Here is a 23,483-nt window from a genome sequence, read left to right as displayed (position 1 = left end):
ATTCTCTTCATTTCCTTATTAATGGTGGAATGTCTGATCTTTAGTCGGGCACAGTTTTCTGGAATAAAGATTACATTTCCTGGCCTCCCTTACAGCTAGGGGTAAGGCCATGTGACTATGTTGTGGCAACAGAGATGTAAGCGCAACCTGCATCTCTGGTGAAGAGACATAGGAGGAAGGGACATACTTTCTCACTCCTTATTAATTTTTTCCTTCTGGCTGGAATCGAGATTTGACAGCTGGAGCTTGAGCAGCCGCATTGGGCCATGATGTGGCATTCTGCTGATGGTAGCATAGAAAGATAAAAGGGCTCCAGTTCCTTGATGATCATAAAACGGCTCTACTAGTCCTTCCTGGACTGTGTACCTCCAGACTTTCTTTACATATGAGAGAAATAAATTTGGGTTTTCTGTTATACCAAGTCAGGCTTAAAAATTGCTGATACAGGCAGGGCACCTGGGTGGCTCAGTCGGTTAAGCATCTGCCTTCGGCTCAGGTCATGATCCCGGGGTCCTGGGATCGAGTCCCACATCAGTCTCCTTGGTCAGTGGGGAGTCTGCTTCTCTTGCCCCTCTGCCCCCCTCTCTCTCACCACCACAGTGGTCTTGTCTCCTTGACAACGTTGACAGTACTTTGGTTTGAGGCTAAAATCACTTAGTAGTGTTGAGTATCGCTTCAAACTTGCTCAGGAGTGACCAGGATATCTGATTGCATATTCAGTTGGGGCTAGACCAGGGTGCTGTGGAGCTTAGAGCTTATACAGTTTTGGAGACACTTAAAAATAAAGATACTGGGGGCGCCTGGGTGGCTCAGTGGGTTAAAGCCTCTGCCTTTGGCTCAGGTCATGATCTCGGGGTCCTGGGATCGAGCCCCACATCGGGTTCTCTACTCAGCAGGGAGCCTGCTTCCTCCTCTCTCTCTGCCTGCCTCTCTGCCTACTTGTGATCTCTGTCTGTCAAATAAATAATAAAATCTTAAAAAAAATAAAAATACTGGATGGTTGGGGCAGTAGGGAGTTATTGTTTAATGGGTACAGAGTTTTAGTTCAGGAAGATGACAAAGCTCGAGAGTTGCGGGTGGTGATGGGCCCCCAACAGTGTGAATGGACGTCATGCCACTGAACTGGACGCTTGAAATGGTACATTTCGTGTCTATTTTACTACAGTAAAACATTTCTAAAACATAAAAAGGAAAATAAATATGGTATTACCACAAAAGTATGATAAAACATTGCCAGAAGCCCTCTCAGGGGCCTGGGAAGTTTCCATGTGAACAAAGGGCCCTGAAGTATAAGCTTTATTATCTTCATGGCAAATCTGTCCCATTTAAATCTGTGTCACTATTTAAAAAAAAAACTATTACATAAGCAGTACATGTGCTTGTAGAACATCAGAAAATAGAGACAAGTTTAAAAAACAAACAGCATATTCTTACCTCCCAAAGAACATCACTGCGACAACCATGGATGTGTGCATGTGCGTGTGTGTGTGTGTGTGTGACAGAGAAAGAGATATTATGCTCTAAAAATTGTTTATAAATTTTTTAGAATCTGTATTATTTAGCCAACACTTTTTACCTTCATATTTTGGTATACTTTTATCTCATCTCATCTAATTTCCAGGCCATATTAAAATTTCTCCAATTAACTCGTTATTCTTACAACCTGATTTATCCAAATCAGTATTCAATCCAGGAGCACACATCCCCCTTAAGTTTATTTTAATCTAGTACAGTCCCTTTTTTAGGACACTTACTAGTGGAAGCAATTGAGATAGTTGTCCTACAGAATATCTCACCTTCTGGATCTGTCTGGTTACTTCCTTTTGGTGTCTAGTTTGCTTGTCTAGCTGCTATTTTTCCTGCAAAATAGAATTTATATCTAAAGGGTTGATGGAGGGACACCTGGGTGGCTCAGTCGTTAAGTGCCTGCCTTCGGTATAGGTCATGATCCTGGGGTCCTGGGATCAAGTCTCACGACAGGCTCCTTGCTTGGTGGGGAGCCTGCTTCTCCCTCTGCTTGCTGCTCCCCCTGCTTGTGCACTCTCTCTCTCTGACAAATAAATAAATAAATAAAATAATAAAATAATAAATAAAAAATAAAAATTAAGGGCTGATGGATTCAGGAAAGTTTTGTTTTTTAAATAGTCACTATTTCTTAACAAAAAGCTACCATAGGATCTATGTAAGATATTACCCTTCTTTCCCAAAGAATGTCCATAGGAAAATACATTAAAAGAATATATCTCAGAAGAAAAATGATACCAGGAAATAGAATAAAGTCCTTGACAAGAATCCTCTCTGTACCATCAAGGGACCTTATAGTTCCCATGAAACAAGCAAGTAGACAAACAAAATTAGAGATACCAAAATAAGATGAAAAGGGGACCTGATGAGGTAAGGAGGAAAAAAAAGAAAAAAAGAAAAACCCGCTCAGTATCTGACAGTCACATTTCCACAAGAAATGGAGGTGACATGACAGCAAACCAAGTCAGTGACATGGTCAGCAGGTCAGAGACTATCACACTAAGTATAATAAAGAAGGGCAAGAGATGAAAAGAATGGAAAGAAAATGATGGATGTGGGAGACATTTATGTTGGCCGAACATATAGCTAGAGTCCCTGATGAAGAGGGAACAAATGGAATTGAAAAAGTAGTCAAACCCGTAAAAGAAAAAGGCATTTCTGAAACAAAAGAACCAATTTGGCACACAAATGGATTTACTCTATTCCAGGTAAACTGAGTAAAGAAACCACTGAGACCAGTATAGCTCTTGGGAAGTTGCTAAATCTTAAGCACAACAAAAGCATCTTACTACAAATATCTGTATAGAAGAAGCAGACAATCTACCAAGGGGAATACATTTTTTTAAAAGATTTTATTTATTTCTTTGACAGAGATGACAAGTAGGCAGAGAGGCAGGCAGAGAGAGAGGGGGAAGCAGAGAGCCCAATTCAGGGCTCGATCCCAGGGCCCTGGGATCATGACCTGAGCCGAAGGCAGAGGCTTTAACCCACTGAGCCACCCAGGTGCTCCTACCAAGGGGAATAAAATGAGACTGTTTCCAGACTTCAGCAACTTTACATGGGATGTGAAAATGAAGTGATGTGAACCAGTAATTCCACAAACAGGATTTACATTTACATACAGGAATGACATCCATTCAAGTATAAAGGAAGCCAACATAACCTAAAATACTAAGCACAGTAGAATAAATAAATCCATAAGCTGGTTCTTGGGGAAAAAAATTAGACTATTAGTAACAGTTTAATTTTTTATAAAAGGAAGACGCAGAACATATGATTTGAAATAAGAAAACACAAATAAGTACAAATAACTTCAGGCTCCTAGGTAAAAGTAATGACATGAGACTTACATGAATTACTTATAGTCTAGGTAGTCAAAAGACCTCAAAATGTAGTGACTTAAAGTAGAATTTCGATTTGCTCTTACACAGTGGACGGGCACAGACAGGCAGTCCTGGGCTGGTGGAGTATCTTTGCCATTGTCAATATGTCACTATCTGTCTCTGGGCTTCAAGGTGGCTGCTCCAGCTCCTGCCATCACGGTTGCATGCTGGCCAATGAGAAGGGGAGGGCACACTCATTCCTTTTAAGGGCATGACCTAGAAAGGGCATAATCACTTTTGCTCACATCCCATTGGTCGGAATTCAGTCACATGGCCACACCCAGGTGCAAGGGAAGCTGGGAAATGTAGCTTTTAGCTGGATGGCTGTGAACCCACCCAGAACTGGGGGGTTCTGCTATTTATTATTTAAGGATGGGAATATCAGTATACAATCGGCAGCCTCTGCAAAGAAGCCATGTCACAGAAATGCTCCCTCTGACATTCACAGTAAATACATTAATCGTTTTTTTAAAAATTTAACTAGTAGCAACCTAACAAGAGGTTAAGTGGTGGCCAAAAAATAGAACAGAAAATCTGGGTATGCCCTGATACCAGAAAAAGAAAGCTAGTTAATATAATTGTGTGTGTTCTCACAAATTACCCACACCTACTCCTACCCGTCCCCCCAAATTGGAGAGAGGCAGCCTGAGGGAGTGAGTAATCAGCTCAAGGGAAACAAGAGAAAAATTTGCAAGAGGAGCAGTCCCTGTTGAGGCAGAAAGCTCAGCTGGGCTCTCGGTTCTTTAGATCTTTGGGCTGAATTGACACATTACCCCATGAGAGCAGGATAAACTCCCAACTAGAGAAAAGGACATTTTTAAACCCTGCCAGGAGAGACCACAGCCAGGTCCTCCTCACTAGACAGATGGTCCAGAAGAGATTGGAGATGACAAGTGAATCGGGGTGAGGTCGAAGAGGCAGGATGTGGCTGTGGGGCTGGGGAGGGGTTGGAGAGAGCCTGGGGGGTGGGTGATGGCGGGGACAGTACTGGGGCGCTGTCCAGGACTTGCTTCCCTGAGAGCTCAGAAGGTGTGGGACCAGCAGAGCAAAGCAACTTTGAGGAGCTGCTGCAGGGAGAGGTGGGGGTGGAGAGAGCAAAGTAGGCTAAATGTTGCTGTCAAAGTACCATCAAAGTACCATCAAAGTCAGGAGCGCAGGGTTGAGGAAAATGTCAACGCTCCAATATAGTGCTTCTCAACCTTGTCACACCCAAATCCCCTTTTCATGACTCATACATTGTAACTCCCCCCTTACCTTCTGAAATAAAATTCGTGATTAAAACCTACCTATATTTTACTTATTTTTTTTATTTTTTAAAATAAAATTTTATTTTATTTATTTTATTTTACTTTTTATTTTATTATATTTATTTTAAAAAGTTCATTTGCTAGCCTGGCTGTAATATAAAAGAAAAAAAACTGTAATAAAATAATATGTGTTCCAATATGTAAATGCTGGTGCATGACTCTATATAAGAGGTCAAAATGAAATATAGTTAGAAAATCAGAAACTTATACCCAGAATGCAGTAGTTACCAAAAAAAAAGCCAACAACAACAACAACAACAACACCTGTAAAGGTGTATTGAACTGGCTACTTGAAAACAGTAAAACTCCACTATAAATTGATAAGTGGGGTTCCAAATAGTCAATAGGGATGGAATGGTGTTTGGTGAAGTTAAGGAAATGCTTGAGATCAGCCTGCTCAGCCAAGGGGTCCCAGCCACAGTGGGTCACCACCTGGTGGCAGTTATCCACTCTGCTACCTAGACGTAAGAAAGAATGCCGATTCTCCGGCCGGCTTGGCACCTTGGCTTAGCAACTAGTGCACGCCAAGCCTGCATCCAAAGGTCTCTGTGATGACGCTGACAGGAATGGGCACGATGGGGACTGACGCCTGTGAGAAGAGGCCCAGAGGCCATTGTCCTCCCGCCCTCTGGACTTTGAGAATCATGCGCTGCCCACTGCCCCGGCCAAACTGGGTTTTACTTTTCTCCTCTGTGAAGTATAGTTCATCCTAACAGCTATCTCATGCAATTATGAGAATCACATTAGATTGTTGGTGAGGAGACACTTTTAAAAATGCAAAGCATTTACAAAGGGAACGTCCTGGGTGCGCGTGGGTGACGACAATCTCAGGCCACTAGTTGTCTGTCACATTCTTCTTGCATCTAGATATGCCCCTCGAATGGCACTGAAGGGAGCGAATGGTTGGGACAGAAATTCCTTTCCTTCTTTGTGCAAGGCAAAATGCCTGACTGGAGACTTTAGGGGGCTGTAAAACCATTTTAGAACAAACCATCTGTGACTATTTCTTTGTATGTCAGGGACACATGGTCTGTTTCCTATTGTGACTATTAATATTCAAAACCAATGTTGTGTTTGGTCAAAATTAGAATTTTTAGTGATATTTTAATTAAAGAAACATTATCCACCCCCAGTGGGGAAATTAATTTATCCTAAGTCAGGCAGGAGGCAGAAACAGAGCAAAACCCAGAACGGCCTCCTCTAAACATCTCTAGACTGTGGTATTTTGGGCTGTTTCAAGTCATAGCGTCTGTAAGTGACCTTAGCTTTAAGAATTCTAAATGTTCATCTTTAAATGCTTGTTTTATGAAGCTTTACCACTGTCAGTTGTTTCCCTGTTTTGAAATCAAAACAGGGAAGTCTTGTGTACTTCTCAAGATCGAACCCTCGTGGGCTTTAGGGTTTTTTTGTTTTCTGTTTTGGTTTGGTTTTTCAGCAGGGTAAGGAAGACTTTATTGTGGCAGGGCAGGGGAGGCGGTCACAGTCGGTATAAGGACAATTGTGATGGAATTTTGCAGTGGGGAGAGGCCTTGGGCTCAATTCCCAATGAAGCTGGGGGCAAGTGGGAACTTATAGCCGAGGGGGAGGGCGGGAGTCTCTGGAAGAAAAATTACTGAGGAAGTGTCAGGGGATTTTTTAAAAAAGATTTTATTTATTTATCTGACAGAAAGAGATCACAAGTAGGCAGGGAGGCGGTAGCAGATTGCCCGATGCGGGGCTTGATCCCAGGACCCTGAGATTATGACCCGAGCCGAAGGCAGATGCTCACCAACTGAGCCACCCAGGGGCCCAAATAACACTAGAGTCTTAATTGACCAGCCATTTGTCATTTTTCTTTTTTTTTTTTTTTAAAGATTTTATTTATTTATTTATTTGTCAGAGAGAGAGAGAGAGAGAGCACACACAAGCAGGCAGAGAGGCAGGCAGAGGCAGAGAGAGAGGCAGGCTCCCTGCGAAGCAACAAGCCTGATGCGGGACTCGATCCCAGGACCCCGGGATCATGGCCTGAGCCAAAGGCAGTGGCTTAACTGACTGAGCCACCCAGGCATCCCCATTTGTCATTTTTCTTATGATTTACGAGGGTATTTGTGATGGCATCTCGTTCCATTTGTGATGGCATCTCACTCCATCACATATTTCAAGTGGGTCTGTCTTAGTGTTATTCCCGGAGGACATTTTCTCTTTGCTCGGAATTCCATTTCGGAAACTTGAAGATGTGTTCCTACATTGTTCTGGTGATGGTTTTTGCAGATGTCCTAGCCTGGTGGGCTTGGATTGACCCCGGGTCACAATGTTTTGTTTCTTTTTTCTTTTAAATTGCATGTTTATTGGCTCTTCAAAGCTTTACTGATCACTTCAGTGGTGTTATTTTCATCTAAGAAATAGTTGCTGGTAAATCAACTTTATTTAGTTTTTAATTTTTTTAAGATTTTATTTATTTGACAGAGAGAGACACAGCGAGAGAGGGAGCACAAGCAGGGGGAGTGGGAGAGGGAGAAGCAGGCTCTCTGCTGAGCAGGGATCCTGATGCGGGGCTCGATCCCAGGACCCTGAGATCATGACCTGAGCTGAAGGCAGAGGCTTTAACCCACTGAGCCACCCAGGCACCCCCTGAGAAATCAATTTTAATTATAAATCCATTCAGCAAAGGCCATAGTTTCTTCCTGTGTTGGGAGGCAGTGGGGGAGGTAGTGGGGGTGGGGGTGGGCAGGACATCGTGGGCACCAGTGCTGGCTATGGCAGAAATGAGTTATTTAACACCCTTTGATTGGGTGTCTAGCAGGAACCAGGCACTGGAGGACACACAAATGAGTAAGATACCAAGGGCGGATATATCGGTATACACAGCATCCACTTTTCTGGGAACAGCCCCACATTAGTTAGACTTCATGGCTGTAAGCACAGAAACTGACAGGTCAACCTAAGCCAAAGGGAATTCATCAGAAAACTACTGGCACGTCTTTACCACAAATGGAAGTGAAGGGAACCAAGCTTGGGGGACAGGCAGGAGCCAAAAGAGAAGCAAGAGACTGGATGGAAGCCCAGCAAGGGTCACGCAGCCAGGACGGCCTGGTCATGGCTCTGGCACAGGCTGAGGGCCTGTGGATGGAAACTTACTGAGAGTAAACTTCAGGAGTAAGGGAGATGATATTCCTGCTCAGCATGTAAAATTCAGCGAAGTCCTTACAACCGACCTGAAGAGTTAGCAGAGGGAGTGGTTCTGGAACTAAGAGAGTCTTGAGTAGAAGATGCCACCATGAAATGAGCGATCTCTTTCTGTTTAGGGACACGGCCCACCTTGATGTGGGAAACAAAGGCAAAAGAAAAATTAAATTTCCTTACTACCTACAGCCCACTGACAAGTCCTTGAAACAGGCAGAGTGACATTTCTCTAGGGACTTACCTTCCTCGATGTTACTACTTTGCTCAGGGCAAAAGTCAGTCTTAGCCCCACCACCAGGTTCCTGAGTCTACTTTAGCATATAAAAATTCCTTTGGAAACTTCCTGTATCTCTACCCACCAAGATACATGTTGGCAATCATCCCCCAAGCATATGGCCCACCCATACACATCTGAAGGGTCTCATGACTCAGTTTTTACTAGACAGTAATAAACGACTTTTTCCTAAGAATCTCTATCCCCCTCAAGATCCCGGAAACCTTGCTTCCCAAATTCCTTAGAGACTTATGCTATCCCCAACCCCTTCCAACCTGAAAGTATATAATGGATCACTCCATAGGACCCCAGTGCAGCTCTTTCTGTCCACCAGTTCTGTCCCCATGCTTTCATAAAACCACGTTTCTGCACCAAACACATGTCAAGAATTCTTTCTTGGCTGTCGGCTCTGAACCCTAACATCTTTCCTACATCACCCCTTCTGTGCCTACAAGGGAGGGAGTCATTGTCTTCACCCCATTCTCCTCTCTCCCTCTGATCTCCTACCTGGACTTCCACTGGCCAAACCCACCTGGACTCCAGAGGCAATGGGCCCTTTGATGTAGCCTAGACAGATCAGCTTGGAGAACGGGCAGGAACCAGAGGAGTTCTGGGGCACAGAGAACGGGGAGAAAGGAGGACTGGATTTCGAGGAAGAAAGGAAGGTAACTGGCACATGGAGGCACAAGGCCCAAGCTTGGATTCCTGGAACATTGAATGCTAAGTGGAAAACATAGCGATGGAGAACTTTGTGGGGACTTATTCATGCCAGCGAGTATCCCAAACAGACTGTAGATTAAATCCAAGTCCTTGGTGCCACCCTGGGTCTGCCCCTTCCGACCTTCCCAGTTTCTTCAATGGTCTCTCTGATTCTGCCAGCCATTCTCACGTGGACAGAAGGACATACAACCCAAGCTCTTGCTGCCTCAGAGTCATCCCTGTCGCTTACACGTGAAGAACTCTGATGTACAGTTTGGTACCAGAGAGGGGGCTGCAGGTGACAGACCCCCAGGGAGCTTATTACCCCCAACGAGATGGTGTAGAATGTATCAAGATTCCGTCATATTCTGGGGTGAGAACTTGACTGTCAATGGTCCACAGCTCATTAAATGACCGGTCGCTGGTAACTAGGACCATTTGATGACAGAGTGTGTCTGCTGGAAGTAGGTACCTGCTGCCTTAGGACAATATAAAGGGAATGGATTCCAGGACACTGGAGTACAATGGGGCTTCGGGGTGCCTGGGGGGCTCAGTCGGTTGACCATCTGCCTTCGGCTCAGGTCATGATCCTGGGGTCCTGGGATCGAGCCCCATTTTGGGCTCCCTGCTCAGCAAGTAGTCTGCTTCTCCCTCTGTCCCCAACCCCCATCCCTCAGGCTCTCTCTCTCTTAAAAATAAATAAATCCTAAAAAACAAACAAACAAACAAACAAACAATGGGTGCTTCCGATGACACTGAATAACTTACAAAGAACAAAAGTTAAAACACTGAGATTTGGGTCTCTCGGTTATTGAATTGCAAAGGCTGTCAGGTCCCAGCTGTCAGGTCCCAGCTTCCGTCCAGTCTCTTGTGTAAAAGAGGCACAAGGTGACAGCGAGACTCCATCAACTGCCACAGGGATAGCAGAGAAGACCCGAAAGACCCAAACCCTCGGGTCCTTCTGAGCACTCCCCTGCTACCCATCCCAAGGGAGAGGGAGACTTTCCCTCCTTGCAGGAGGGCGCTGAACATTCCCCTCCACGTTACTGGGCTGGTAACCAGAATTCATCCCCATGGTGCCCCAGTGGGTGTGGGTAGATAAGTATGGGAATCAGCACAGGGAAGGCAAAGTATTCACCCAGGAAAACGTATTGAAGGAACTGGGTAATTTCTGTCTGTACAGTCGGCAATACTGATGAGAATAACTTTGAAGGCACTCCACCAAGGAGGGAGAGCATAATTTTAGAGAGGGCTGATTTTACTGATGTGGATGTTCTTACCAGAGATGACATCATAATTGTGCTATGTCTCACAGCGCTGTATATTTCTTACAGTTTGCTGTGTTGGCCAAAGCAAAGCTGAATTCGGCCTGGTTCACATTAGAGAACAATGAGCCACCAGAAATTCCTTAAAGCGATGTAGAAAAAGGAATTCAAAGCCTTCGGGAGACAAGAAAGTTGACTTTGACTTGGATCTCTCATGTACCTCCTGTTGCCCTTGCCTGACACAGTCCCTTTAGAAAGTCCTGAGTAGGGCGCCTGGGTGGCTCAGTGGGTTAAAGCCTCTGCCTTCGGCTCAGGTCATGATCCCAGGGTCCTGGGATCAAGCCCCGCATCGGGCTCTCTGCTTGGCAGGGAGCCTGCTTCCTCCTCTCTCTCTCTGCCTGCCTCTCTGCCTACTTGTAATCTCTGTCTGTCAAATAAATAAATAAAATCTTAAAAAAAAAAAAAAAAAAAGAAAGTCCTGAGTACTTGCAGGGCTCTCCAACGTTCTGAGAAAGCACTAGAATGTTTAAGAGGTTCTTTTTAAGCTAGTGAATGGGCTGTGTAATCTCAGTGGTAAAAGGAGAAATCTGGAGGCACTCAAGGACCAGAAGCATAGTTATGCATGGTCATCAGAGCTGAGGATGGGTTGACCTTTTGAGATTCTGTGTCTGTGGTTAATTAATCAAGGGTGTTTGGGGACATTTTTCGTGCCTTCAGGCTGCCTGTACTTCTTTTTGGGGATTGATACATAGTGAGTTTCACCTCCTCAAGGGGAAGCCAGACCGCATGTTCTCAGCCTCCCTTTCAGCTAAGGTGTATCCTGTAAGCTGAATTCTGCCGAGCAGACTCAGCTGCCCGGAGACCTTGACTTGTGGGTAAGCAGCATAAAGAAGGGAGCTAGCACTTCGTAGAGACTTAGAGACATTCCCCCACCCACCCCAGGGGCGGTGGGGGAGGGAGGGGGACAAATGTTAGTAGAAGCATCTGATTTTGGAAGGCAGGACGACAGACTCCAGGCCAGGGCCACTAGTGGGAGCTGAAGTGTGCATGTAAGGTGGGGCACGGGGTGTTTGTTGGAGTGGTCCTGCAGCGTGGCTGGGTGGTTGCTCTATTAATGGGCTGTATAAGCCTTCAAGCCACTTCTCTCTTGCCTTTCCAGAGAGTCTGTCAGCTACTGGATATCCTTTGAGCTGTTCCTTTTATGCTTGAACTAGTAGTAAGAGTTGGCTGTTGACAGCTAAAAAGATCAGGCCTGAGTTAGGGTCCCCAGGAATAAAATGGAGAGTCGATGACTCGGGTCATTTGTATCATCAACTGAAAGCCGACTCTAGTGGATACAGTTAGAGGAGCCGGGCTGCTCACACTCCTCTGTCCCCAGCCGGTGCTCACACCCCAGCTCCCTGAATGAAGGGAAGGCTGGGATCCCTAACCAGGGACCCTATTACAAGCACCGTAAACCACCTACCATGAGTGTTCCTCCTACGTCCGCGAAGAGACCTTACACCATTTACAGTGACACTGTGCCCTCGTAAAAGGGAAACGCAGAAACTTTCAGGGACCACGGGCTGCTGACTCTGAGTTAACACCAATGGGGTACCCCAAATGCTACTGTGTAGTCTGCCCATCAGAATGGGATCCTTTGAAAAACTGTTTCAAAGGAAAACACAAAGTGTAACACCATCTGTCTAAACTCCTCTTCCCTCTCCTGAAACATGCAAGGGAGCAGAACAACCCACTTGGGCCTTGAAATCTGGCTTACTTAGCAAGGATGTGCGGAGACGCTGGAGGCCCACGGCAGAGCGCCTCTCTGAACAGAGAGCAAAGAATCACACAGGGGTGGACATTTGTTATTATCAGCCACCGGGCATCTGTTCTCCTAGCCGTTCTTTTGTGGCACCCCTCCATTTCCCCTGAGAAGCCCCCGGCCTGCTGCAGCATGGGTGAGATGTTCGATTATCCACCCTTACCTGAATCCGCTGAGCTCTTCTGATGTCCGGGCATTCAGCTCTGGCTCTGGCTCTTCTGTAAGCTAACTCCTATCCTTCCAATAAATTCCCGTTGGTTTAAATGAGAGTCGGCTCCTTCTCTGGGGCAAAGAACTCTAATATGAAGTGGTATCCGTTCTTAAAGAGTTCCTAGTCCCACCAAGGAAACGGCCCCGTAAACAACTGTAAGGGTGTGAGAAAGGTCATGAACAGGTACACGCAGGGAAATAGCACGGAGATCCCGCAGGAAGGGCAAGTATCGCGAGAGCCATAGACACTCGGAAGGGAAGTGACGCGCGCCCGGCGCCGGCGCCGAGCGAAGGACGTGCCACACCCTTGCAGTAGGGAAGCTCATGGTGCATTTAGGAAACAGAACAAGTTTCATGTGGTGGGAACACGAGGTGCAAGGGAAGCAGCCTCTGGGGAGTGGAGAGGCTGGAGGGATAGGCCCGGTCATTTCCAATCAAAGAGCTTGGTTTTTAATCGAGGGTGAAGCTGTGGTCAGAGGTACGTTTCAGAAAGATTGCTCTTTAGCAGTGCAGAAGGGAAACGAATTGGGAAGAAATCAGAGTCATCGGACTTGCTCCCTATATGACCTTGAGCAAGTTCTTGAACCTCTCTGTGGTTCATGTTCACATAAATGCTAGCAAGAGGATCTCCTCCCAATGAGTTGTAAGGATTAAGTAATCTTTGTAAAGTCTTAGCATAGGATTTGGCACAGGTAAGTTGCTAATGAAGTCTGCCGTTATTGTTATAATGATGAGAGCTTGGGAGACCAGCTGGGCTTATTAGGGTAATCTAGGTGAGAGCAGATGGAGTCATAAACCAAGGCAAGGGAAGTAAGGGTGGAGAGCCCTTAAATGTTTGTAAACACCCCGTAGCAGTCGAGTGGTTGGCCATTCATGCAGGGACATGAGAATGTGTGGGTACGTATTGATAATGGTATGAGGACCACAGGCATAAATTGGGAAGTGAGGTTACCCTTCACATCAGCCTCTAAGTTCTGCTGCTAGATGTCCCTCATCAGCACCAACAATGTTCAGCTGGACTGTAACAGGCTGCAACGAAATGTGTTTTGTTTTAACTTATTGGAGACAAGAAGAAACCCACAAACATTGGGCATCCTCTCAGCTCCTGTCTTTTCTGACCCAGTCTGGCCAGGATTTAGTGCTTAGTCCACCCGAGTGTGCACAAGGAGGGGATGGCCATGTGCTTTCTCCCTCCATCACTCTATTTCCTACGGTGTGAACTCTAGGAGGGAAAGGCCTCCAGCCCTGATTTGCAGAGCCGTGGTTCAAACAGTGTGTCAACCTTAATGGCTTTCTTGTGTCACTACCGGCTGTTTGCTCTGGACTGGATTTCTTGGCTTGGCTTGGCTGCTTTGTGGTTTCAATGGAGCACTCAGAACATTTTTTCCCACTTACTTCCCTAAGGAGTGAGCTCCTGCTCCTAATTAGTCCATCCCCAGCCCAAAGCCCCACAGAGCACAACCTGTAACAATTAGGAATTCACTTGGAGGTTTATTGGTGGAAGAACAGAAGCACTTTGCTATAAACACCATCATACCTCTCCCACGGTCTTGGACCCGCAGTGGGAAAACAGCATTACAGGAGGTTGTATCAAGTTTGCTGAATGAAGTTAGGGAAGATCACCCTGTTTTGGCTTGGTGTCAGGGTCCCAGAAGGTTCTCTCCTAGGGAACTGGCAACAGGAGCTTGCAGGAAGTGCTCATCTGGATTTTCTTGTTCCCAGAGACTGTGGCTCAAGGCGGCTCTCATGGGTATATTCAAGTTGACCGGAGATGCCACTCGGGAGGGTATCTTATAGCTGTCCAGATTGTCTATTTTGATGGCAACGTTGGTGTTACTGTTGGAGCCCAGGAATTGGGGGGTCATTGAAAGCAATAAAAGAAAAAGCATTGTTAAGAATTTAAGAACCATTTTTAAATGCTGTCTTTTCCAGGACAAGTGCCTTGAGCATAGTGACAGCATGTATATGTGGTGCGATGTGTCAAGAGTGACTTGAGCATAGAAAGCCGAGCAGGAGGGAGGCTCCAGCTCAGGCCTGCTCCGCTGGACTGGAACAGACACCCCTCCAAACCTTAAGTGTCACTTTTATGCGTTGAGAACTTCATGTGTTAGGTAAGACTCAAAGGCAAGATCTGAGCCCACTGGGACCTGCCTGAGGCCCATTCTAACTTCCAGGCAGCAGGATAAAGCTGAAGAAAACCTTAAGACAGTTCTCCAAGGGGCACCTGGGTGGCTCAGTTGGCTAAGCAACTGCCTTCTGCTCAGGTCATGATCCTGGAGTCCCAGGATCGAGTCCTGCACTGGGTTCCCTGCTCAGCACAGAGTCTGCTTCTCCCTCTGACCTCTCCCCTCTCCTTCTCTCTCTCTCAAATAAATAAATAAATAAAATCTTAAATAATAATAATAAAAGACAGCTCTCCAGAACAGTAATAACTTAACAAAAGTCACAGCCACTTACTGTGTCTAGAAAAACAGAGTGTAGCTAAATTTTTAAAAGTTTTGTAAGGGGTGCCTGGGTGGCTCAGTGGGTTAAAGCCTCTGCCTTCAGCTCAGGTCATGATCCCAGGGTCCTGGGATTGAGCCCCATATCAGGTTCTCTGCTCAGCAGGGAGCCTGCTTCCTCCTCTCTCTCTGCCTGCCTCTCTGCCTAATTGTGATCTGTCTGTCAAATAAATATATAAATAAATAATCTTTTAAAAAAATTTGTAAGCTCTTCTTTTATACTTTCATTTCTCTTAAGGCATGATCTGCTTTGTTATCCTCTCTGGTGTATTAGGCTTCATTTTGGAAATAATTGTTTCTTTAAAAGTGTCTGATTCTGGGTGGTTCAGTCATTAGGGGTCTGCCTTTGGCTCAGGTCATGATCCCAGGGTCCTGGGATCTTGCCCTGCATCAGGCTCTCCCTCTCCTACTCCCCCTGCTTGTGTTCCTTCTCTCGCTGTGTCTATCTCTCTATCATATAAATAAATACAATCTTAAAAAAAAAGTCTGATTCTTTCCTCAGTTTCATCACCACCTTTATAAGTCTTTTAAATTCTGGGTTGTTGTTGCTTTTTCATATATTCTATCCTTTCTTAATTTCTTTCATTTTGAAATGCTGGGTTGTAGTTTTCATTTGTTTAGCAGGCACGTCTTTTTTGTGTGCTTGCGTTGTCTGTAAGCATTTATTATGCTTCATATACTCCCTTTTTCCTTATATAATTGTGCGTGGGGTTTGATTACTATCCTTTTCTTACGGTTATTTTTAATGTGAAATGGTTTTCCTGAAGTTTCGGAATGAGGGTCGGTCGAGGTAGCTTTCTGGTTCGGGCTCCAGAGCTCCCTCTTGTGTCGCTTTTTTGAAGTGTTTATGGCCTTACATTTTCTATGATGGGGGGTGGGTAGGGGGGCTGCGTTCCTCTCTTCTGTCTTTAGCTTTAAAATAAGCCCTGCCCAAGAGGTCTCCCTTAAAGGGCAAGGGGGCTGTGACAGCTAGTGCCTGGGTGGTGTGGATGCCCGCAGAGACAGGGCCTGAGGGGGGCGGTGGCCGGATGAAAGGAAGCCGTCAGAGCATCACCAGAGTTGCAGTGGGGGGTAAGGGGGGGCATCAGGTACAGGGCTCTAAAGAACCCAAAAAAGCTCATAAGAGAAAAAGAGAGCTTTAAAATTAGGAAACAGAACAAGAGGAGTGACAATCCAGTCCCCACAACCGAGGGCTCTCTGAACATGAGGCCAGGCTGAGGGAGGCTGTGAACGGTTCAGAGTTTTGATAATTATCCGGCACCAGGCATTTTACTTTCAGAATTGACACTGCTTTTGCAATTTAGAGGGACCAAAGGACCTTTTATATTCTGAGGGGAAGCCCATATGCTTATGGAGGCTGTCAGAGAACCAGCTTTTATCTTGGGGAAAGAAGAAAGCTTCTCCCACTGAAAAAATTATAAAGGGAAGACAAAAATAAATTAACATTTTGATGAAACCCTTCAAGTTATACTTGTTCAACATATTGGTTGCATGATCTTGCTTTTGTTTTCCATCACTTATTGCACAGAGTACCATACAATGGCTTAGCAAATGGTGTTGGAGCCATCTCTGCTTCGGGTTATTGTCTATTCTGTCCATTTTACAGAACGGATAAGTGAGGCAAAGAGAATTCAGAATTGTCTCACCAGGGAACCCTGGTGAACTGGGTCTGGAGACCATAAATATCTAACTCCCTGAGCCTGCTTTATTAGCTTACCCTTCTTTGAATTAATTTACTCATCCCTCATTCCTTTTATCTAGCACTGCCTACGAAAACCCTGTAGTCTGCCTAGGAAATATTCAGACCTGTCAGCCATAGACCCTGTTTGCAAGGACAGGCTTATCATAAAACTGAGGGGAGAGGTCAGACACATAACTGTCTAGAATAAAAGAAGGAACTGGGCTAGTTTGGCAGATGGTGTCCCTGACCCCACCCACAGCTCAGTGCCATGGGAAGGGATGTTGGAGCTGCCTTTGTGGAGGGTACCCACCAGTCTGCTGTGAGCTGGGGTTTTCCTGAGATATTCAAGAAACTGTCACTGGTCTGCTCGGCCGCCAACAGCATGAAGTTTTCACTGGGCTGAGTGGATGACGGGAGGCTGCTTTCAGGCTGGGTGGAGAAAATGACAGGTCAAGAGGACCAGGTCTGCACTCTGAGAGCCGTGGCCGCCTTGGGCCAGAATCTGGAAGGAACTCACAGGAATCTTCCAGCCTACACTTGGGCACCTGTTTCTTAAACATGAAGCTCCAGGATCATTAGACCACAGTTGCGCACTGCCCCCCTCCACCCGGCCCCGGCAGGATCACCTCCTCCTCTCTCTGATGAGCTGCCATGACTACTGCTCCAGGACATTAAGAAAACAGGGCAGCTGACTTTGGAAGTCAGGCACAGCCTACCTAAAGCTTTCAGCTAAAACAAGAGGAGGAAAGTGTCCAGATTCTGAAACCTGAAGGTATTAGGCAATCCAGCCTATCAAACTCTTTCCTTCTGTACCTCTACCCTAAGCAGGTCCAGGAAAAGTCTTCTGTGTGTCAAAAGGCGTGGGGGGTGGGGGTGGGGGGAACCTCAAACTGAAAGGGAAAAGCAAATCCTTGGGGGGAAAGATTTGCAGAAACTTGTGATTAAAGGTTTAAAATTCTTGATGTATAAAAAGCTTTATTTTACAAATCAATTTAGAAAAACACAAAGCTGCCAATAGAAAAATAGCCAAAGAACACAATAGACAATGCAAAAAGAAATATATATATATATATAAATATATATATAAAACAATGTTCAAACTCACTGAAAATCAAAGAGCTGCTACTTTTTTCTACCTACTATGTTAGAAAATTTATTAAAATGTATACTTCTCAATTGTGATAAGGACACAGACACAGACACTCATTGGAGAGACTATACTTTGGGATGAGCTTCCTGGAAATAATCTGGCCAAATGTATCAAGAGCCTTAAAAATGTTCCTACCCTTTGAATTCTGCTTCTAATAAACTATCCTGAGAAAACAATCAGAAACATGGACCATACACATACATGCTTGTTTTAGCATCACTTACAATAATGAAAAGTTAGAATCAACTCTAAATGGCTGATAACAGGAGAATGGGAAAGTGAGGGTTTTTTTTTTTTTAAGATTTTATTTATTTATTTGACAGAGATGACAAAGATCACAAGTAGGCAGAGAGGCAGAAGGGAAGCAGGCTCCCTGCTGACCAGAGAGCCCCATGCGGGACATGACCTGAACCGAAGGCAGAGGCTTTGACCCACTGAGCCACCCAGGCGCCCCTAGGAAAGTGAGTTTTAATGCTTTCAAACAACTACTAAACAGCATGAAATTATCAGAACGATGTGCATAAAGAACTTAAAAAAAATGGGAAAATGCTTCTGATATAATCTAAGTTGGAAAAAAGCAACATTCAGAAACACATTATATATTTAATATCCTCAAATATATAAATTAAAAATTAATTTTTAAATGGAAGACTGTTAAGAAAATGAATGAACATGGGGGGTGGGAGAAAGAAAGGTAAACCAGGAAACAGACTCTTAACTATAGAGAACAAACAGAGGGTTGCTGGAGGGGAGGTGGCGGGAGAGGGATGGGTTAAAAGATGATGGGGATGAAAAAAAAAAAAGATGATGGGGATGAAGGAGGACACTTGTGGTGAGCACTGGGTGTTGTAAGTGATGAATCACTAACTTCTACACCTGAAACTAATATTATACTGTATGCTAACTGGAATTTAAATAGAAACTTGGAGAAAGAAAAATAAATGAATAAATAAATTTTAAAAACTTTGATTAAATGGACTCCTAGCAAATTCATTTTAGCCTCTAACCTTTAAAGAATAAATATTTTCAAAGTTTTAAAATACTCAACAACGTGAAAGCACATGCACCATTCTTCAGTTGATATGAAGAAGACAGAATAACTTAATGCCAAAACCTAATAAAGATCAAACAAAAAAAGAAAAATAATAAATAAAATGGAAGACTGGAAGGAAATATGCCAGAATGTTCCAAGTGATTGCTTGAGGTTAGAGAGAAGTGGGAGCGGTTTTTCTGTGATTTTCTAATTTTCTTTAGTGAGCATTTTTCTAATTTAATACTGGAGGGAAAAAAAAAACCACCAAATTTTTTAAGTGGGTAGGGGTGCCTGGGTGGCTCACTCATTAAGCATCTACCTTTGACTCAGGCCCTGATCCCACATCAGGCTCCCTGCTCAGTGGGAAGCCTGCTTCTCCCTCTCCCAGTCCCCCTGCTTGTGTTCCCTCTCTTGCTATGTGTCTCTCTCTGTCAAATAAATAAATAAAATCTTTAAAAAATTTTTTTGAGTGAACGAAGCACTTTATAGCTCTTTTTTAGGAAAAGTAAATGAATTGGCTCTTTATGTCTGTAGACCTGAGTTTGGTGTGTGCGGTCATTGACCCTTGAAAATGAAGTCTGCCCCCACAAGGGTAGGCTTTAATACCCATCAGTCCTCAGAGGTGCTGTGTTCCCCATCTCCCCCCCCAACGCCCCCCCCCCCGCAGGTCTTGATGGGAGGCCCCACTTACTGTTATTCTAGTGGAGCTGCTGGACATTTTGGGCACCAGGCAGTGAGTGAACTGGATTCTTGGGTCTTTGGTGGTGATGGACAGACCTTTCTGCAAAATTTTCACCAAGCGGATCCAGAATTGAAACACAGCCTCCGGGTGTTTTTCGTGGAGCCTCAGGTAGTAGATCTTTTCAGTCACTGTCCTAACCCGCAGGATGCGTTGGAGCCGGTCACAGATTTGTAGCTCCACGAACTTCAGGGGGAGAATCCTAGACATGATCAGGAAATTCCCATAGTGAGGAGCTCACCCATTCAGTCAAGCATGCTGTGCCTACCTAGCACTTGGCCCAACCTCACTAGGCTCCCTCCTCTGCCCGGGAGCCGCCTCAGGGAGACCCCTCCAGCTTTCCCACCCCTTCCGGCCTCTCCCTCCAGCCTTTCTTTACCTGCTGAGGGTGACCACGGGAGCACAGTCAGGAGTGCTCCAGGAAGAAAACTGACCCTGGGGCCAGGTGACGTTGGCCATCAGGAGGACGTTGGGGAGTGGCAAGGAGGGCACCGAGGACGTCACCCCGAGGATCACAGTGGTGGACCCTTCATATACATCCATCCAGCTGCCGGGCTTAGTGACCTAGAAATCAGCCCCAGGTACACGGGTCAGAGAGAAGCAGAAGACAAGGGTGGAAGAATGGAGGTGCTAGAAAGCAGCACGTCGGCTTGATGACATGCTGGGAGCTTCTGTGCTGCTCGCCGGTGTGTGGCACACTGGCCTGGACCAGGACCAGCTTCCATCTTTTTGGGGGGTCTCCCCAAAGAGACCAGCTCACTGGTAACAGGAACTTGGGTTGCTCCTCTTTGTGTCCTCTGCATGATCTAGCTTTAAAGATTTTATTTATCTATTTAGAGATGGTGGGGAGGGGGGGCAGAGGGGGAGGGAGAGGGACAAGTAGACTCCTGCGCTGGGCGGGGAGCCCAATGTGGGGCTCCATCTCATGACCCTGAGATCATGACTTGAGCCAAAATCAAGAGTCAGATGCTTAACCCACTGAGTCACCCCCAGGGCCTCTGCATTATCTAATCTTTAAAGGAGCATTAGTAAGAAAAAGCTGAGAGGCTTTGAAATTTTATTCCTCTATCCTTGGGTAGAAGAAGCCAATAAGGCTTCTAATGATCTGGAAGGGAGACTGTGTAAAGAGAGTTCCAGAAGGGGAAGAGAGTGAGGAAAGAGCTGTTGAATGGGGAAGACCCAAGCAGTCCAACATGAGGGAGGTTTGGGGAGCTTCCTGCAAGGTGAGGGGGGCCCAGCTTGTTGCTGGATGTTGAGTGAAATAAGAACCTGTTCTCTTGCAGCATCTGAGTCTGGGGCAGGACAGGAGCCTGGACGCTTGACACTGGGCCCAGTATCTCAGCTAAGACACCCCCACCTCACTGTCCAGGGCGGGCAGAGAAGCCTCCGAGGAACTGCAGGGACCGGGGTAAGGAACATTTGAGGACAGACCCCTATGTTCCCAAGACCAGAGGGCCTTCTCCCAGTGTTCTAGACTTTGTAGGACCATCAGAACCATTTCACAGCCATCGTGGAACTGGGGACAAGAGGAAAGCCCCAGGAAGGACTGAAATTTGAGTTCCCACAAACCTGACTAGAATGTGCTCCGAGAAAAGTGAACTTTTATTTTGAAGGAAGAATTTTATTTTATTTTAAGATTTCATTTATTCATCAGAGAGAGCGAGTGAGCACAAGCAGGGGGAGCAAGCGGCAGGCAGAGGGAGAAGCAGGCTCCCCACTGAGCAAGGAGCCCGATGTGGGACTTGATCCCAGGACTCTGGCATCATGATCTGAGCCAAAGGCAGATGCTTAACCGACTGAGCCACCCAGGCGCCCCAACTTCTTTTTTTTTTTTTTTTTTTAAGATTTATCTATTTGAGAGAGAGTGAGCGTGAGTGGGAAGGGCAGAGGAAGTGGGGGAGAGAATCTCAAGCAGACTGTGCTGAGCATGGAGCCCCATGCTGGGCTCGATCCCACGACCCCGAGATTTCGACCAGAGCAGAAACTAAGAGTGGGACTCAACCACCTGTGCCACCCAGGCGCCCCTCAAGTAAACATTTAAAACCCCGCCATGGGGCAGCTTCGGTAGGCAGGCTTTCCCCCTCCCTGGTACAGTCTTGAGTTTCCTGCTGCCTGAGTCACTATGTATCTACCCAGAGAATCTAAACAGTTTTCATATCAGGTCAAAGAGAACATGTTAAGAGAATAAGCCTCCTGCCAAAACATCACACCCCAATAGAAATGACTGGAATTTGGTATCCCGAGACTGGATCTCCCATGTCACCATTCCTTCTCCACCAAAACTGCGTGAGGAAGGAGCACACCCCCCAGGCGGCTGGCTGGTGGCCTCTAGAGCAGCACAGGAACCGGGGAGCGCCTGGAGCCCTGAATGGCTGTCTGAAATCTGAGGGACCCCGTCAGGGAGTAGCTCATTGTTGCATGAAAGTGTCTCCAAATTAAGCTCAGATTGTCTCTACTCTCTCCTGTAAGTCCTCGCTGCTTTGTGACTCCGTCACACGGATTCCTGGCTTCAGACCCTCCTGTGCATTTCAGCCTCCTGCCTTCGTCCTGGGACTTGAAATCCCTTGGCCTGGAATGTCCTCCCCCTGCCCTTCCACTTACCAAAGTCTCAGTGATACCTTGAAGAATGGCTTAACCCCCCTCTGCTGGGGAGCCTTCTTCAACTGCCAAAATCCCAAGAGTGTTCTGAACTCTCTAGACACTGGCGCCCCCTCTCCCTGCTCATGCTTTAGGGATCAGCTGGTCCAAACCACCTGACAGAGCTTTTGTAGCAGTTAGCATTTCATAACACGCCCCTTAAATTGACAAATTCATAAGTTCCTTGGCCTTGCCGACAGAGGAGCTGGTCATGGCACACCTGCAGAGACCCCTCAGGTCCCCACTAGACCTCTAGAGGGAGTCGGTCAGCCCCTCAATGAGATGTCATACTTTTTTTTTTTTTTTAGGTAAAATCTGCCCCAGTGTGGGACTTGAACTCACCACCCTAAGACCAAGAGTAGCTTGCTCCACTGACTGAGCCAGCCACACACCCCAAGCTATATTAAAATGACTGCCCCAGGGATGTCTGGGTGGCTCAGTCGGTTGAGCGGCTGCCTTCAGTTCAGGTCATGATCCCAGGGTCCTGGGATCGAGTCCCGCACTGGGCACCCTGCTCAGCAGGAGCATGCTTCTCCCTCTGCCCGCTGCTTCCCCTGCCTGTGCTCTCTTGCTCCCTCTCTGGGACAAATAGGTAAATAAATAAAATTTTAAAAAATTAAAAATGAAAAAAACCCAAAATGACCACCCCATACTCTCAATGGCCCCATGCTTCCCATTCCAAAAATGCTCACTTCCATTGGCCATATCACCGCCCTTTAGGGAATATGGAATCTGGGCAAGGCTGATTCTAGGGGCTTGGTTCTCAAACAAAGCTACTTCTAAACCATCCCAGAGAGAGGAGGTTGGCTTTCAGGGCAGGGATTCTGATAGCAACCTTCATTCCCTCTAACCAACCATCCCCTCCCTAGTGGCCCTGGGAGGGTGTCTATGGACCCTGCTTGGAGAGTGGGCTCTGATGTGCCCTTTTGCAGCATATAATTCTGTTTCCTGGAAGCACAGGACCTGTGGGGAGCCCCATGATGCCATAGGCACAAACTGGGCTGAACTTGGGATCCAGACCCTCTAGTGGCTTCCTTCTCTCCCCAGGGCTTTCAGAGGCTATGGCATTTTTGGATCAACCCTCGGGAGGAGGTTTTGGAAAGGGAAAGGGAGTAGGCTCTGAGCTGCACATGGGTACCTGGATAAAGTTGCTTTCAAACACCACCGAGTCGGAGAACAAGTTGAATTCTGGAGAATGAATCAGTTGACACAGAAGGCCATCTTCCACCCCAAGTTCCACTCCAGGGCCTGGTTCCCTGACCTCAGGTGGAAGGCCCCTAATTTTACTCATTGGTTCTTGGGAAGAATGAGCTGGGGATCATCTCTGGGGTTCCACGCAGACCCAGCCCAATTCCGAGATGTTGGTGTGACCACTACTCCCCCCAACCTCCACAGCGCCACCTCCCCTCCTGACTTACAGGCTGTCCACCAGGCCAGGGAGGGCCTGTCGGCTCACAATGGCAGGCATGACATCAAGGAATGTGATGGGTAACAACAGGAAAGCAAAAATAGAAGAAGCAAGGAAGGACTGGGTTGGGGGGCGGGGAGTGGGGTTTTTTCCCTTCCCTTTCCTACACACTACACACTATCAGTAATGTAGTCTTAGTCCCTTTT

General features: G+C 46.2%; 1 protein-coding gene across 1 annotated transcript; it reads right to left on the bottom strand.

Moving 5' to 3' along the window:
• Positions 1–13,768: 13,768 nt before the first annotated feature.
• On the bottom strand, positions 13,769–23,160 carry GARIN1A (golgi associated RAB2 interactor 1A; the record flags this gene model as incomplete). Its single annotated transcript, XM_080818653.1, has 5 exons — positions 13,769–13,964; positions 16,621–16,739; positions 19,185–19,434; positions 19,612–19,796; positions 23,008–23,160. The coding sequence occupies 5 exons, from the start codon at positions 23,158–23,160 to the stop codon at positions 13,769–13,771; spliced, it is 903 nt and encodes a 300-aa protein (XP_080674779.1).
• Between the last annotated feature and the right edge of the window lie 323 nt (positions 23,161–23,483).

Source organism: Martes martes (genome assembly GCF_963455335.1).
Source record: "Martes martes genome assembly, chromosome: 11".
NCBI lineage: Eukaryota > Metazoa > Chordata > Mammalia > Carnivora > Mustelidae > Martes > Martes martes.
This window is presented reverse-complemented; position numbering and strand designations above follow the sequence as displayed.